We start from the raw sequence: 17,128 nt of genomic DNA, 5'->3' as shown, positions 1-17,128 counted from the left end.
AACTCGGAAGTTACGTACCTTCCGCTCGGGTTGTATTCGTTTATTTCATTTATAACCGAAAAGACTGACTTGTACACTTCATTGCCCATCTCATCCTTCAAATATCTTAGCTTTTCGTCTTCATCGTCGATCACTTCCTGAACCAGCATTATCAAACTTTGAGCAAACCGTTTCATACCGACAGGAAAGCAACGGAACAAGAAACAAACGAGGAGTGTTTCGCAAGCTTCTAGTATATGATATACGACATCTTCGTATCAACATTGTAAAGTTGAGAAATTGGGGTTGCAGAACAAATTTAATAGGAGTCAAGAAATAAAGACCTACTATTCGTCTCCCTCGAGTTTAATACGTTTAAAAGGATGCCAGTCTGGATCCTTCAGATATTCCTCCCACAATGAGAACATTTCTGAAGCTCTCTCCTCGGCTAGTTCCTCATTATACCTTCTCTTCATTGCTTTGAGGAACGGTTTACTGTCGAGTTCTCCCATTCTCTTGAAACCAATATTTCCATGACTGGACATTTCTCTTAGTCCCTACAAAGTGATTGAATTAGTGCTTCCGGACCGGCAAGTACGATCAAACCATAAAATGCTGAAGCAGAATTTTAAGAAATTATACGATGAGCATCGCAAAATAGTTCACAAATCAATGCAGGGCAAGCATTTTAAAAGTAGAAAAGAAAAAGAACTCACGTTGATTAGTTCTTTGCGAGCTTCCTGCCGATCATTGTTGCTCTTACGTTCGCTTACGATTAGACTTTGGTTCAATGCTTCAAAATCTTCAAGCTCTCTCCCCTTTTCTTTCAACTCCTTTAGATTTGTTTCCATTATTATCAGAACTACATCATCTTCATCTCTCATTGGCCTAATTGCATCCAATGACCCTCTGAGTTGCTCGATTTCCAGTTCTAATGCTTGTTTTTTTATCTAATTGTTTCTCCAGTTGAATTATCCTATTGTGAAGTTCCTCCTTCCGCCTCTGGAAAATTGATGGTCCAGTCATATCATCAATTCTCAGCATTCTAAAACAATCAAGTATTGTGGCATTAAAACGAAATAAAAGGCTCGAATGACAAACAGACCTTGTGATCTTCAGCCAGTTTCATTAAATTTTCATCAGCCCTTTTTCGTTCCAAAGCAGCCAATTGTAATGCACTATTTTGAACAATGTTCTGGAAGAAGAAACATGTTAGCATTGACATTTTCCGGTAACTCTTTGGTCGACATTCCTGGGAATGCAACTAAAATAGAAGATGCTGGAATTTTCATTTCTATGCCCTTTTTATAAAACAAATATATGGTAGGAAATCACCAAAACTATTGCCAATAGTACCATTGAACTCTGATGGAATCAATTTTAAATGTGGTCATATGAACTATGAGACAAGTCTATCTTGTTTTTAGTCTCGGTGATGTTTGTCAAATATGATACAAGTTTATCTTGTTTCCTGGCTTCTTCCTCCATGAGCTTGGGGATGGTCTTAAGGTCACTAGTCTTGCGTAAATGTTTTCCAATACTACTACTTGACTTGTAGTCATCGGCATGAACGACCCAAGCATAAAGACCATACTTACCATCATTATTAGCACCCTAATCCTTTTTTCCATGGTGATCTGCCTTGTAAGCCTCCTCAAATGACAAGGCATGCTGTAGCCCTGGCCAATCTTTATTGAATTCCACCACAGCAATCCGTGAATGACCATCGTAATTCCAAAGTGGGCTAACTCTTATGGGGTTGAACCCTCTCCTGATCAACTCAACCTTCAATGTGGATCCATCTCTTCCTATAGATCGCCCATTTTCTAACCTTCGAGTAAGGATATTATCCATAATTCCTGTCCACGGCCAAACAATTTTCTCATCTTGGTCACGACCACTAAGAGGATCAGCTTGAGTTGCAGGTTTTGATGAACCAACCACAGGCCAGGTGATTGGCTTTCTCTATTGGTGATTTTGCAGTACTATTTCCACACCAGAAGCATCCTGGACGAGATCCATGTATCAGTAATTTGGCTTTCCATCCGAAGTTTTGGCAACATACATCCCATTCTCATCATGGTCACGACCAGTACGAGGAGCCTCTTGAGCCACAGATTTTGATGAACTAACCGCAGGCAGGGATCTTTTTCCAAATACTTTGCCAAAGCCAGGTGATTGGCTTTCTCTATCGGTCTTCTTTCCGCAGAACTACTTTTTCCCACACCAGAAGCATGCCGGACAAGATCGATGTATCAGTAATGCTGCTTTTTCTTCTGGGGACAATAGGGGCACAAATAAACTTCGTCCGAAACTTTGATAATGTATTTCCCCTTCTTTAGTTGTTCATAACACTTATCTACGTACTTTCCCATTTCAGATTCTGCAACATCTGATCATCCCTCGAGTCTCGAGTTGATATCCGTTCTCTAAGTAATCTAAAAGGTAACAAGGGAGCAGAAAATCAAACTTAACCAAATATAAAAATATGCACTTCCTTATATGTTTGTATAATTAAGAAGCCGATTAAATTACAAGATTTTAAAGATATTTCTCCTCCAAACAGAAACCATGCACACTGTCTAGTGGATTGTTTATGATAACCCTAATTCCATGCTTGTTTTAGACAATTAGACTCGAGTCCGATTAACATACAAGCAAATCCGAATAGCATAGTTTTAATTTGAATGGTTAGAATCAGTGTTGCATACAAGTAATTTGCTATTTTTGAATGATTATCATTTCCCTTTTTCCATCAATAGACAAAAGTGAACATAAAAGTAGAAGCAAACAGAACAATTGGATCGCTGTACCTAAACAAACAAAGTATTTTTTTCCCTTTCTTCTTGAACTACATTTCCCAGGAAACAAACAAAGCTAGAATTACAAGAAAATGAGTTAGATTAAAACATGCAGGAACCAAATGATCAAAATATTTATTGAAAAAGAAAAAAGAAAAGGATTTGACTGAAGTCCATGGGGTTTCACTGTTATTGCAACAAAATTAAAGATTTTCATGAAAAAAATAAGCTGTAAATGGAAAAAAAAAGAATTTACCTTCGAAATTAGAGATTCGATTTTGAGACTTTCTCGCTTTCACCTAAGAACTTAGATTTTGCCAATAATTTTTATGTTTGGAAGACTTCATCCTCTTTATATTTTTAGTTTAATATTTTAATTTTATGTATAAATTTTTTTTGACTGTCTCCGTCACTCTTTTATCACATCGTAAAACATTTTGTTCGACAGAGACGATAAATTTTATGAATGTACTAAATTGTTTTAATATTTGAAAGGCTTCATTCACTTTGTATCTTTGATTTTTAATATTTTAATTTTATGTATGAATTTTTAATGACTGTCGAATTTTTGGTGATTGTCTCCAATTTTTTCTTTAAATATATTATAATTTTGATTCTTCCTTTTTATCAATAAAACTCAGTTTCCCTTATTAAAAAAACATTTTGGAGAATGGAATATGAATCTTCCATAAATAAATCTTAATTTTATATTTTTCAGATGTCTTTCTAAAAAAAATTAATGACAAATTAAGATAAAAAAAATAAGATAAATACCAATGATGAAAGCATATTTAATTTCAAAAAAGTATTTTACTCAATTTCAAATTTTATTTTATAATGAAAAACATATTTAAAACAAATCAAAGATTTTCTCTTTTTTTTCTTTTATTTTCTTTCTTTAAAATTTGTGTCAATTTTATTGATCAATTTAATTTTTTCTTTAATTTTATTTAACCGGCGGTGACACCAATTTTGATATTTATTTTTGCCCGTCGGTTATCTTTTTTCTTTATTATTTAAGTTTTATTAATAAGAATAATTATGCCTTTGTGATATGTTCTCTGTCTTTGTGATATGTTCTCTACCTTTATGACACGTTTATATCTGTCTTTGTGGCACATTTTCTCTGCTCTTTGGTAGCTTACAGTTTTTTTGTAGTTGTTTTCGTTTATCTTTTTTTCTTAGTGTTGAATTTAACATCGTCACGACTGATCAAGATGATACTTATTTGTTATCATGATGATCTTCTCTGCTTTGGACCCTCGGATTGATTTGGATACACGTTTAGCGTTAGCAGATAGTTTTTTCACGTCGCTTGACTCTGATTTGCGATTTGTCGGTGACCTTCAGTAACTTTATCCCTTTTTGTGGTTTGTTTGTTGATGCAGTTATATTTGTTCGTATCTTTATTTTGTTCGAACTTTTTAGTTAAGATTTTTAACATTTTCCTTAATCGGTCTTTGTGTTATCTAAGTGACTAATTTTTGTGTTAATAATTATAGGAAAATAACCTAATTATAATTTTATTTACGTTTATATTATACTTATAAATCTTTATTGCAATTTTAGATATTTTCTATTTTTAATAAAACTATCGTATTTATATGAAAAAAAGATTGAATTTTTTTTTTTGAAAAAAAAGGCAACTCAGTTAAATAGTCGATACCAATAATCATATGAACTAGAATCAATAAAACAACCTCTATGAGGTGATATTTAATTGATCCGAAATTCGAATTTCAACGTCCACAATCTCTTTTGTACTAAAAAGGAAGCAAAATACTTCAATTTTGGTTTGATTCAATAAAGCTAAAAACCTAGGAGCACAATGAGATAGATAAACAAGCCTACTAGCATAAATTCTACCATATTAAGACCATGAGGTTATCCCCTTTCTGCCGTCGACTCCGTTTATGGGCTGCGCCTTGGTGAACGGTCAGCCGACCTAGACCGGGATCCAGGCGGCGACCTTGATGCTCTAGGAGGCGGTGATGGCGCCTGTGCAGCCCGTGGTGCTTCCTTGGACTCGTATGCAGAATTCCTACAGGTGGAGTATTTGAAAACAAACCGAATCAGTCCTAAGAACGAGAACGAAAAATCTCGAAACAATCAAGGTCGGAAGATAAAATCATTTAGTCACATTGTGTTTATCGTTGTTGTTGACATAGTGAATGTTATTGTGGTTAGATGCAGTAAATATCGGTCATGAATATTAATGGAACTACGGAATAAAGACCGCGATGTCCGGTCGTGCATGTGATAGTTCATGACGGCGGACTCAAAATGAATGAATATATGGGTTGCAATATAACACGTAACTATGACCGTGACTTACTCGCCGTAGCCATTTCCACCAGCATTTTCATATCCTGGAGAATATGATCTGCGACTGTAATCACCACCACGATCTTGTGGAGGACCTCTCGGAGATCTCGGATGGTCTCCGTGCCTTCTATCAGGTGAAACAGAATAGTTTCCTCGTCGTCTTGGGGCGGGGGAGTATGACCTGACAAAATCGATATCTAATCATCAATTATTTGCTAAACACTCAAGGATATGATGGCAATTTGATAGCTTACCTTGAGCGGTATCGGCTTCTAGAACCCGATGGACGGCGAGGAGAGCGCATTGGAGATATTGAACGAGACCGGGAACGCCCTGTCACATCAAATGAGGAATTATCATAGGTTATTCTTTTTATCACAAAGCAGAAAAGTGAATGAATGATGATTTGCACAAATCCAAAGCACAGTAACAGACTAATAATTTCACCACACTCGTACTTCGGTACGAGCATCGAATATGGATATGTCATTAAGAAAGAGGATAAGAGGAAAACAGTAAATAGTAATAAGCTACGAAAAAGATTGTAACATACGAAATAACATACCATAGTAAGACGATCGTCCTCCATATCCTGATGGTTCTCTGAAGAATTCCATGCCATATAAATCTCCAGGTAAATATAAGTATAACAGGAAACCAAGTGCGTGAGATAAGGATTACCTTAGCCTAGATCTATGCCGCATCTCCTCAGGCCTTTTCCTATTCTCAGCAGCAACAACGACGGATATCTCTCTCCCGCCGAATATTTTACCATTCATGCGCCATTGAGCTTCAGCAGCATCATAAGAATCCACAAATTGCACAAATGCAAACCCGCGCGGAGCCCTGCGGGAAGTATACAGAAAGCCCTCACTTAAGCATGCAAGTTAAAAAAATGAGACGGGGATGTTGAAACTATAACGCTATGTCACCGCTACAAGGCCATACTTTGAATACTTTACATGTCTAAATACGTCTCCAAAGCACGACGACAAACGTGGTCGGAATTTACATAAGAATGGGCTTAGTGGCTGACCTTTTCCCTTAATATTCAAAATCAAAGGCAACTTCAAAAGGAGCAAGTGAGTCGAAAAATCTTCACATGCTTGTAAATATAAGAAGCACTAGACATCAACAATTTCCCTCAAACTAAATATATCTTCGAGTAGCCTTCAATTGGTTGGGCCTCGGATACCCATCTTCTTCCTCATTAAACCTCTATTTGATTGTGTAATTATATAGTTTCGCTTCATAAAGGAACATTCTTGATATGATCATTACCCGTAAAATCCTCGGATTCATCAAATGTGGGGCTTCGGCTTGTTTTTTACTTCAAACCAATTACCCCCTGATAAACCAGTTCAAAATTGAATTCACTCCAGAAAAATGGAAAATGTGTTTTAAGAAATAGCACGAAAAGCAATTGAAAAGGAATTAATTTCATTTACATATACCGACATACAATGACTAAAGATCTAAGACGAGAACATAAAAATCCAATCAGCCGATAACCTACGGCAGTCTTACAAAATGTCTAAAGCTTGCCAATGTAATAACTAGTAATGGCAAAAGCTAAAGAAAAAGATAATCGATTTATGCAGGCTTATGCATTTTCTCTACCAGTATATAAACTAAGTCACGATCTAAGCAGGCAACAAGTTGTTAAAGTTCATAAACAGCAGTCTAAACCCCATTTTCCGACCCTAAAAGCTTGTTTTGCAATGATCAGAGAAGAAGAAGAATAAGAAAATAGATTGGTTTATCGTAGGTTTATGCAATTTCCAATCCGATATAAAAAGTAAACACTTTCAAATGATCGTAGCAACTGACAATTATTTGACCCATATGAAAGTTAAACCAATTGTTGCAGTGTAATAAATTTTCCGAACCAACAAGCCCAGGCAGCGATGAAAAAGCACGAACCTCATACCTTGAACAAACACAAAGTACTGCAAACACTAGATGTTGCACCAAATATGACAGGGAACTTTCCCGAACCAAAATCTTAGGTTTCGAAGAAAAAAACACAAAGCTCGTCCTTTACCCCAATAAAAATTAATCAAACATAATCTAATGCTCCTTGAACAATCATAAACTACAAAACAATGAACTTCTATTGAGAACCACAGCAAAGAAATGATGCAGTACACAAAATTCTTGAAGTATGAAATGACAAACCCTGTATAGTAATCTTTCGGAATATACACATCTCGAACAAGTCCGAACCTCTCGAACGGAATTCGAAGTTCTTCCGGTCTGCAAACAGTAATCAAACAATTCATTTAACCAACAATTAAAAACAAAAAGGGGTTCTATTATGATGAAAGATTTACCTGCAATCCAAAGGAATGTTTCTAACTAAAAGGCTTCCATTATTCTGCTCCCTCCTTCTACCATACCCTCCACCACCACCACCGCCGCCGCCACCATATCCCCTCCTCGGAGGACTCCTTTCTCGGCCTCCATAGCCTCTCCTGGGAGGACTATAGTATTGAGGACTGTACCTCCTCATCCCAAAAGACCTTCAAAAAAAGAAAAATACATGAACTTCATATATATGATTTTTCCAAGAAGTAAATAAAATTTACCCAAACAAACTACATTAAATCATTTTTATTTCGTCATTTTAAGATAATCCAAGAACAAATGGAAGCTACAATAAACGAAAGATTCATGATTTGCTTCCTTTATATATAAAAACGGGAATTTCTTCTAAATCAAAAAATACCCAGAAACAATTCAAATTCTAAAATTAAAAGAAAAAAAAAAGACTTTGCTTGGGTTGAACATCGACTCTTCTCTGTTAAAATTTAAAATTAAAGAACATCGACTGGGTTGAACATCGACTCTTCTCTGTTAAAATTATATAAAAACAATACAATTTACCAAAAAAAACTGAAGGAAACGAAGGAACGAACCCCAATCTCAAAATTGAAGGACAGAAAAAGGGTTATAATTAGGGATTTGGAAGAGAATAAATGATTACCTGATAAAATAATTTGAAAAAAGAGAGAAGATTTTGCTTGGAGTTTTAGATCTATCTGAAGTTCTAAAACACCAAGTACGATATTAATGTTATTTATTTCCACGTGCTTTATTTATTTATGGGAAAACTACAAAAAAGGGGTCACTCTTTTCTATAAGTTACAAACAAGTTGTTAAACTAAAATAATTTTCTATGGATAAGTATGATTTTTTCACATGTATATGGATACAAATACTGTAGAGGTTCATATCATACAATTCTTTTATTTAAATTTATTTTATTTATAGTATTGAATTCAAATTCATAAATCTTATTTAAGAAATTTAATTTTTTATTCCGTTAGACAATCGGTTATTGTTAGTCTCTTAATTTATAGATAAAATATAAGAATATATAATTATAAATTACCTCTATTATATCTATTAAAAATATTATATTTGATAATATATATTTAATAAAATATATATATTTAAAATATTCTCAATCATTTGAAAGTAAACACTTATATTCTGCATATGTGATGCTCGAACTTAAAATTTTAAGGGATAATAATAAATCTCTTGATTACTAAAATCTCTTAATTACTAAAATCACTTTATTAAAAAAGAGTTTATAATGTTTCACTTGTTCGAAAATGGGTCAAATAATTTTAAATTTATTCAAATTAGAATTTATCATTTCTAAATTTGCTTAAAAAAGAGTTTATAATTTTCGAATATGCATACGTGTACTAGTTTTCTCTCGTTGGTACACAATTCATTACGTTTTTCATCTTTATTGATCGACAGTGGCATCAACTTTAATGTTTATTTTCGATTTTCGGTATTTTTTATCCATTTATTTTCTTTTATTTTTAATTTTTAATAAGTTTGCATGTATGTCATATTTTTATATGCTTTTATGACACTTTTTTGGCATTTTTTTTATTGTTTGACCATTATTTTCACTTATATTTTTTAAGTGTTGATTTGAGATTGTCATAACTGATCAAGATGATGCTTATATGTTATACTGTTGATCTTCACTGTTTGGACCCTCGGGTTGAATTTAGAAACCCGTTATGCGTTCATGGATAATTATGAATATCGTTTAAGTCTGATTTATAGTTTGTTGGTAGTCTTTGAGTAGCTTAATTCCCTTTTGTGGTTTGTTTACTGATGCGATCAGATCTATTTGATTCTATCTTTGTTCGAGTTTCTTAGTTATTTTTTTATTTTTCTAACTGGGTACCACTTGTTAAATAGAGTAAGCTTTGCCAACCAATATGCATTGATGTGTTAGGTATAAGGTCCACAATGACTGTCAACTCTGTCTTCTTGATGAAAGTGTGTAATACCCTTATCTTTAATGGTGATTAGTTTTATATTTCCCTCCTTCGTGCGAAGTACCATATGCTTGACCATTGCTGGATAGCATCGCCCACTCTAATTTCTCTTGGTTGTGGCGTTCTCTTGCCTCTATTTGGCCATCCTATTATGCCTTCGTCGCTTGAACCATTAGAAATGACAACTCAATCAGATTTTGGTTAGATAATTGGATTCCTCATTTAGGTTCTTTGCTCAATTGGAGGAACCCAGATGCTATGTTTAATCCCTTATTAAAGCTATCTATTGTTACTCTTTTTATAGCTCTTGGAACTTTGATCTCATCAATCATCTTCTCTAACCCCAAGCGCTTAATTATATACACTGTTAAGAGTGTCTTCCAAGTTATCTCTAAACCTTGTTGGGATGCCCAAAATCTAAACTGGAAACTCATTTGGGAGCTTCGTGTTCCTGAGCGCATCCGCAGTTTCCTTTGGCTCATCAAAAGAAATAACCTGCTATCCAATCATAACAGATGTCATAGAGGTTACTCTTAGGACTCCTTGTGCCCCGATTGTTTAGCCCCGGAAAAAATGCTTCTCCATATTCTTCACGACTGCACTATCACGAATGCAATTTGGGTTTCAATTTTGAGTCTTCAGTAGACCATCACCTTCTTTGCAGCCAATTTGGAAGACTAGATTATTATGAACCTTCAAAGTAACTTTCATCTCTACTTTGATTGTCATTTGAACATGTTTTTTGCGTTTGTTGTTTGGTCGATTTGGAAGGGGCGTAATCTTGCTACTTCCAAGTGATACGCTCGAATTCCTCTCTTCTTCTCCCTATTAGCGTTTCATGGGCCAAACACTACCACAACTCGGTGTCTTCTATTAACATCATCAGCATTGGAATCTATGTGATGATACAGTGGTAGCCCCCTTAATCAAGATGGGTATGTCTCAATACCGATGGGGCAATTTCTCAACTATCTCAAAGGGGTGTTTCAGGCAAAACCTTACATGACCATTATGGCAATTTCCTGTTAGGTTTCTAGCGCTCTCTTGGACTTACTTTGTTCATCCATGCTAGGCTTTGGAGGGTGTACGTGTAATGCCCCGAATCCTAGGTTAGAAGTATTAGGCTAACCTGAGATAGGCCTTGGTTTAATTCCTTAGCTTGTAGGAAGCATTGACCCAAATTGAAGAGGGTTTGGGCTTGAGTTGAGCCCAATAGTGAAATAAAAAAGGGTGTTTTTAATCTGCAGTCAGAATTTGAGGACTAAAGATACAATTATACCCTTATTCAAAAATAAAGTTGATTTTCATTAAAAATTGGTGATATCATTGTTTGAATTTCCAGCTTTTCTTTTTCTTCACATTTGTCTTCTTCTCCCAAGTTTTCTTCCTCCTTTTTATCCTTCTATTGAGCAAAGGTGAAGGCTTTGGATTAGTTTCAATCTATTTCATCAAACCAAGGTAAGAACCAAAATCAACACCTCTGGAGCTTTCATTTGAGACCTTAAGATCAGTTTTAGTCGTAGTTGTAAAAACGGGTTTTAGAAGGATTTAAAAAACTAGATGGTTCTAACCCATTTTTCAGATATTTCCAGCCTTATGAAGTGTTTTAAAACCCTTATTAATCCCTAGTAATAGTTAATAACCCTTTTATTTAGTTTTGTTTAGTGCAAGAGGTTGGAAAAGGCTCCAATGTTAAAGGGAAAGAAAAGTCTACTTTGGGTTTAATCTTTGACGTTTCTAGCAGTATAACATCAAATGCAACTCACTCTTGACTCAACTATACCATATGTAAGTCATTTAGATGAAATGTGGTATATTGCATAAGCTTAAAGCATTCTCATGGTATATTTCATGTTTTTATAGTTATAAACATATCTAAGGCCCTATTTATGCTCCTTTGTATCTTCATAAAACATTAATTGACTGTAATAACGATAATAAACCCATTCATTTTGGAATTTCAAATAGACCCTATAACAGACTCCCCCAGATTATAACCAGGGTGATAGAGACAAGTCATGCCTCACCACTACCCAATATTAGTGAGGGATTTATCCAGGATAATTACTACCATCAATATCCAGCAGATGTAGTGGTATATGAGGCTACCTTTTTCAGGGACCTCACCTCCATACTTAGGCAGATAGCTATGTCTCTCCCTAGTTCTTCAGCTGCACCACCTCCACCACCAGTACCCTAGTTCGACCAGTGCTTATTCCTTAGAAGTCCCCAGTAGAACGACTCTGCCGATATAAGAACACCGAGTTCTTCAGTTTTGAGGATGATGATCCTATCGCGACGGATTAGTGGCTCAAAGAGACGCTCCGTACCCTCAGACAGTTGTATCTTGTCCCTACGGATAACTTAGAGTGCGTCACCTCCCTACTTAAGGGTGATGCGACAGAGTGGTAAGAGACTGTAGAGTTGACGATGGAGCTAGAGTGACCTACTTGGGAGCAGTTCCTCACCCAGTTCAGAGAGAAGTACATCGAACAGATCCATATCGATGATCTGATGGAGTAATTCCTACACTTGACTCTAAGTGACCTCTCAGTAGGGAAGTACGAGCGAGAGTTTCTCCGACTTAGTAATATGTAGTAGAGTTGATCTCGACTGAGGAGCGTCGCTATAATCAGTTCAGAGATGACCTTAAGGGTGACATTTTGACCTATTTTATAGTAGATCCTCCCATAGTCTTTGCTCAACTGTCCCATCGGGTAAAAATAATTGAGAGAGCCCTAGATAGACAGACTAGACAGTCTAATGAGGATGTAAGATATGTTAGGAAAGTCGTTGAGTCAGCAAGGCCTTCTCATACCCCAGCCAAGAGAGTTAGAGATAATTAGGGTTCTTCAAGGCCCCCAACATTACAGTATCGAAAGACCGAACAAAGTTTGGGTCATAGACGTAGGTCTGAATCGAGGAGAAGGCCATTAAACTTAGTGTTTGGGAGTGTTGCTAATGAACTGACTGAAGGGTTCACCTTTACCCTATGTTCTAAGTGTGAAAAAGGCACACATGGACATATCAGTTGGGATATAGAGGTTGTATAGTTATGGATCCATGGGCCATTTCGCCTGAGACTGCCCAGGAGCTTAGGGTAGAGCATCAATGGTGACTTAGCGATCGACACCATTAGTACAAAGAGGTCGAGGGTCAACTAGAGGAGGTGGCATTACGTTTAGGCAGCAGAGTCATAGGATGGCTAGACATGAGACTGGGGCCAAGCCAAGAGTGGCCTCTCAACAGTATGCAATGTGAGCCTGTGAGGATTGTGATGCAGTAGATGTCATATCATATACATTTATGGTATTTTCTTTACCAGTTACCACTTTTATAGACCCTTGTTCCACCCATTCTTATATTTTCTCTAACTTAGTTCAAGAAATAGAAATCCTGGTAGAGAACCTAGAGATAGGTGTTCGAGTCTCTAACCCACTAGGTTTAGACATCCTGGTGGATAAATTTTCAGACGATGCCCAATGAGGATTCATGATCAGACCTTTCCAGTGGACTTGATGAAGTTACCCTTATTGGAGTTCGACTTGATCTTAGGGATAGATTGGTTAACCGAACACGATGCCAGTTTGAGGTGCAAAACCATACGGCTTAAGCTCATAGCTATCGATGGAACCAAGTTGGTGATGACTAGTGAAAGATCCCATCAGACGAGGATTATTTCAGTTTTGAAAGCCCAAAGGATAATCGACTGTGGGTGTGAGGCCTTCTTGGCTCATGTGGTCGACACTCGAATTTTAGCACCTACACTAGGGGATATCCGAACAGTGCGAGACTTTTTCGATGTGTTCCCAGAGGAGTTGTCGGGTTTACCACCCGAGCGTGCATTAGTGTCTGATACTTAAGTAATACCAGGTTCAACACGGTGTCTATTACACCCTATCGCATGACACCAAATGAACTTAAGGAGTTAAAAGCTTAGATTCAGAAGTTAATAGAGAAAAGTTTCATCCGACCTAGTATCTCTCATTAGGGAGTGTCAGTCTTATTCGTTAAGAAGAAAGATGGGTCGATGAGTTTGTGCATCAACTATAGACAGTTAAATAAGTTGACCATCAAGAACCGTTACCCATTCCCCAAGATAGACGACCACTTCAACCAGTTCAAAGGGGAATGTGTCTTCTCAAATATTGATCTTATACAGTCTACCATCAGTTAAAAGTCAAGGATGAGGATGTGGCGAATACGACTTTCAGAACAAGGTATGATCATTATGAGTTTTTAGTTATGATGTTTGGACTCACAAACCCCCCTGACGACATTCATAAACCTAATGAATCGTGTTTTCCACCCATTCTTGGACCAATTTGTGATGGTGTTTATATACGACATCCTAGTGTACTCCCAATCAGAGGACGAGCATGATCAACATCTCTGTATTGTTCTTTAGACCTTTAGAGACATACAGTTGTATGCCAAATTCAAAAAGTATGAGTTTGGGCTATCGAATGTGGCATTTATGGGTCATGTCTTTTCAACCGACGACATCAAAGTCAACCCTCAGAAAATTTGGGATATAATTGAGTGAGAGCCCCCTAAAAATATGTTATAGATGTATAGTTTCCTCGAGTTAACCGGGTACTATCGTCGGTTTGTTCAGGGATTCTCGATGATAGCAGCCCCGCTAACAAAAATTACTTTAGAATGGAGTTCCCTTTGTATGGAATGAAATGTGATAGGAGAGCTTCGAGCAGTTAAAGGTCATCTTGGCCCAAACCCAATATTGACCCAACCAGAGTCGGGTAAGGACTTCACAGTTTTCAGCGATGCTTCTTTGAATGTGTTTGGATGCGTCTTGATACAAGAAGGTAAAGTTTTAGTTTACACGTCCCGTCAGCTTAAGCCTTATGAGTGTAATTACCCTACCCATGACCTTGAACTAACAGTAGTAGTGTTTGCTTTGAAGATTTGGCAACACTATTTTTTTGGCGAGAAGTGTCATATCTTCACTAATCACAAGAGCCCCAAGTATCTTCTCACTTAGAAGGAGTTGAACCTTGGACAACACGGATGGTTGAGTTTCTTAAGGACTACGATTGCGTGATAGATTATCATCCAGGAAAGGTGAATATAGTGGAAGATGCCTTGAGTAGAAAATTAATGACTAAGTTGTGAGCCCTCCTATCATGTTTAAGTTTATCCAGTGATGATGGTTTGCTAGCCGAGTTGCGAGTTGAGCTTAAGCTGGTAGGTGAAGTCAAAAGGCTATAGAGTTTAAATGATTGGATGAGAAGTCGGATCGATCAGGTCTGCCAAGGTGAGGCCTCATATTTTGAGCTTCGAAATAGAGATGTGTTATACTTTAATGGCCGGTTGTACGTACCCATAGATGTTCAGTTGCACAGTAAGGTTATTTACGAAGCATATTATAATCCACTCTCTGTACACCCAGGCAGTAATAAGATGTACCAGGAGCTTCGTAGATTGTTTTATTGGTCGGGCATGAAAAAGGAAGTATCAGAGTTTATCGCTAGATGTCTAGTGTGTCAGCAGGTTAAGGCGAAACACCAGGTCCCCTCAGGTTTGCTTCAGCCCATTCAAATACCTCAAAGGAAATATGACAGGGTGACCATAGAGTTTGTGACCAGGTTACCAATGACCAGACAGAGACATGACATAGTTTGGTTCATAGTAGACCGCCTAATCAAATCAACTCACCTCCTCCCAATAAGGTTGGACTCTACGTTAGAGATGTTAGCTCAATTGGATATCCGTAAGATAGTGATGTTACATTTTGTACTGACTTCCATAATTTTAAATAGGGATCCTCTTTTCACTTCTTGCTTCTAGGAAGCTTTGCATAAGTCCCTAGGCACCCAACTACATTTCAGCACCGTTTTCCATTCTCAGATAGATGACCAATCAGAATGAGTTATCCTAATTCTCAAGGATATGCTCAGGTGTACTATCATCGATTTACAGGGTATTTAGGAGGACCACTTGCTGTTAGTAAAGTTTTCCTACAACAACAACTTCTACTCGAACATTCAGATGGCTCCGTATGAGGCCTTGTATGGGCGAAAGTGTAGGACTCCACTTTGTTAGACTAAGCTCAGTGAGGGTAAGATTGTAGGCTCATATTTAATTAGAGAGACCGAGGAGAAGGTTCGATTGATTCAAAAATGACTTAAGGAAGCTTCAGACAAACAAAGGTCTTACGCAGATTTAAAGCGTAAAGACATCGAGTTCGCAGTTGGGGATAAGTTATTCTTCAAGGTTTCCCCTTGGAAGAAGGTGCTCCACTTTGGGTGCAAGGGCAGGTTGAATCCTCATTTCTTAGGACCTTACAAGGTGCTTGAGAGCATTGGACCAGTGGCTTACAGACTAGCTTTACCATCAGAGTTAGAGTGCATTCACAATGTGTTATATGTATCTATACTCAAAAGATATCACTTCGACCCTTCGCACGTCATACCTTTAAAATAAATTGAGGTCAGCTCATATATAACCTATTCAGAAGAACCAATCAAAATCTTGGCAAGCTAAGTGAAGGAGTTAAGGAACAAGAGGATTTCTTTGGTCAAAGTGCTATGGAGGTACTATGGCGTTGAGGAAACAACGTGGGAAACAGAGGAGGACATGAAGCTTTATTGTCCTCACCTCTTCTACCAGGTAAATTTTGAGGATGAAATTTTATTTAGGATGAGAGATTTGTTACATCCCAAATCCTGAGTTAGAAATATTAGGCTAACCCGAGATGGGCCTTGGTTTAATTCCTTAGCTTTTAGGAAGCCTTGACCCAAATTGAAGAGGATTTGGGCTTGATTTGAGTCAAATAGTGAAATAAAAAGAGTGTTTTTAATCTACAGTCAGAATTGGAGGGACCAAAGATGCAACTATATCCTTGTCCAAAAATAAAATTGATTTTCATTAAAAATTGGTGATATCACCGTATGAATTTCCAACTTCTGTTTTTCTTCACATTTGTCTTCTTCTACCAAGTTTTCTTCTTCATCTTCATCATTCTCTTGAGAAAAGGTGGAGGCTTTGGTTTAGTTTCAATCTATTTCATCATAAGAACCAAAAACAACACCTATTGAGCATTCATTTGAGTCCTTAAGATCAAACTTTGGCCATGGTTGTAAAAATGATTTTTAGAAGGGTTTAAGAAACTAGATGATTCCAACCCATTTTTCAGATATTTCTAGTCTTAGGAAGTGTTTTAAAACCCTCATTAATCCCTAGCAATAATCAGTAACCCTTGCATTTGATTTTGTTTAGTGTAAGATATTGGAGAGGGATCCAAAGCTAAGGGGAATGAAAAGTCTACTTTTGGCTGAGTCTTTGACATTTCCAGTAGTATATCATCAAAGGTAACTTACTCTTGAATCAACTTTATCATATGTAAGTCATTTAGATGAAATGTAGTAGGTTGTATAAGCTTGAAGCATTCTCATGGTATATTTCATGTTTTATAGTTATAAACATGTCTAATATCCTACTTATGCTCCTTTGTATCTTCATAAAACATTAATAATGTTTGGGGACCTCACTAAGGTGTTTGGGATAGTAGAATATGAGTTTTTACACCTATTTTATACTCTTTACAGGTTGAGTTTCGATATTATAGGGATAATATTGAATCTTGTTTTTCTTCTCGGGTAAACTTGTGAGTTTCTGGGCAAGAGTATCGATAATCTTTCAAGAGTATTGATACTTTGGGTCATAGTTTCGAAACTCGCGGAAAGTTTCGAA

General features: G+C 36.7%; 2 protein-coding genes and 1 pseudogene across 2 annotated transcripts; 1 reads left to right on the top strand and 2 right to left on the bottom strand.

Moving 5' to 3' along the window:
• Positions 1-326: 326 nt before the first annotated feature.
• Positions 327-1,833, bottom strand: LOC120151814 (annotated as a pseudogene).
• Positions 1,834-4,467: 2,634 nt separating this feature from the next.
• Positions 4,468-8,141, bottom strand: LOC120151785 (serine/arginine-rich SC35-like splicing factor SCL30). The gene is made up of 8 exons (XM_039164139.1): positions 8,092-8,141; positions 7,439-7,627; positions 7,284-7,361; positions 5,787-5,951; positions 5,671-5,708; positions 5,360-5,438; positions 5,116-5,286; positions 4,468-4,821 (listed from the first exon to the last, which is right to left on the bottom strand). The coding sequence occupies exons 2-8, from the start codon at positions 7,615-7,617 to the stop codon at positions 4,692-4,694; spliced, it is 840 nt and encodes a 279-aa protein (XP_039020070.1). The 5' UTR covers positions 7,618-7,627; positions 8,092-8,141; the 3' UTR covers positions 4,468-4,691.
• A 4,475-nt stretch (positions 8,142-12,616) lies between these two features.
• Positions 12,617-13,278, top strand: LOC120151813. The gene is made up of 2 exons (XM_039164160.1): positions 12,617-12,672; positions 12,888-13,278. Exons 1-2 carry the CDS (start codon positions 12,617-12,619, stop codon positions 13,276-13,278), a joined length of 447 nt encoding a protein of 148 aa, XP_039020091.1.
• Positions 13,279-17,128: the final 3,850 nt, after the last annotated feature.

This window comes from Hibiscus syriacus, unplaced genomic scaffold, assembly GCF_006381635.1.
Source record: "Hibiscus syriacus cultivar Baekdansim isolate YM2019G1 unplaced genomic scaffold, ASM638163v2 tig00111069_pilon, whole genome shotgun sequence".
NCBI classification, from domain to species: domain Eukaryota; kingdom Viridiplantae; phylum Streptophyta; class Magnoliopsida; order Malvales; family Malvaceae; genus Hibiscus; species Hibiscus syriacus.
The sequence above is the reverse complement of the archived record's forward strand: the minus strand, read 5'-3'. Positions and strand labels throughout refer to the sequence as shown.

Coding starts and splice junctions, on each gene's coding strand:
- LOC120151785 (XM_039164139.1), bottom strand. CDS start 7,617: ATGAGGAGGTACAGTCCTCAATACTATAGTCCTCCCAGGAGAGGCTAT. Junction 5,709..5,786: donor CGGCATAGATCTAGGCTAAG/GTAATCCTTATC, acceptor GGAATTCTTCAG/AGAACCATCAGGATATGGAG. Junction 5,287..5,359: donor AGAAGCCGATACCGCTCAAG/GTAAGCTATCAA, acceptor CGATTTTGTCAG/GTCATACTCCCCCGCCCCAA.
- LOC120151813 (XM_039164160.1), top strand. CDS start 12,617: ATGGCTAGACATGAGACTGGGGCCAAGCCAAGAGTGGCCTCTCAACAG. Junction 12,673..12,887: donor GCCTCTCAACAGTATGCAAT/GTGAGCCTGTGA, acceptor ATAAATTTTCAG/ACGATGCCCAATGAGGATTC.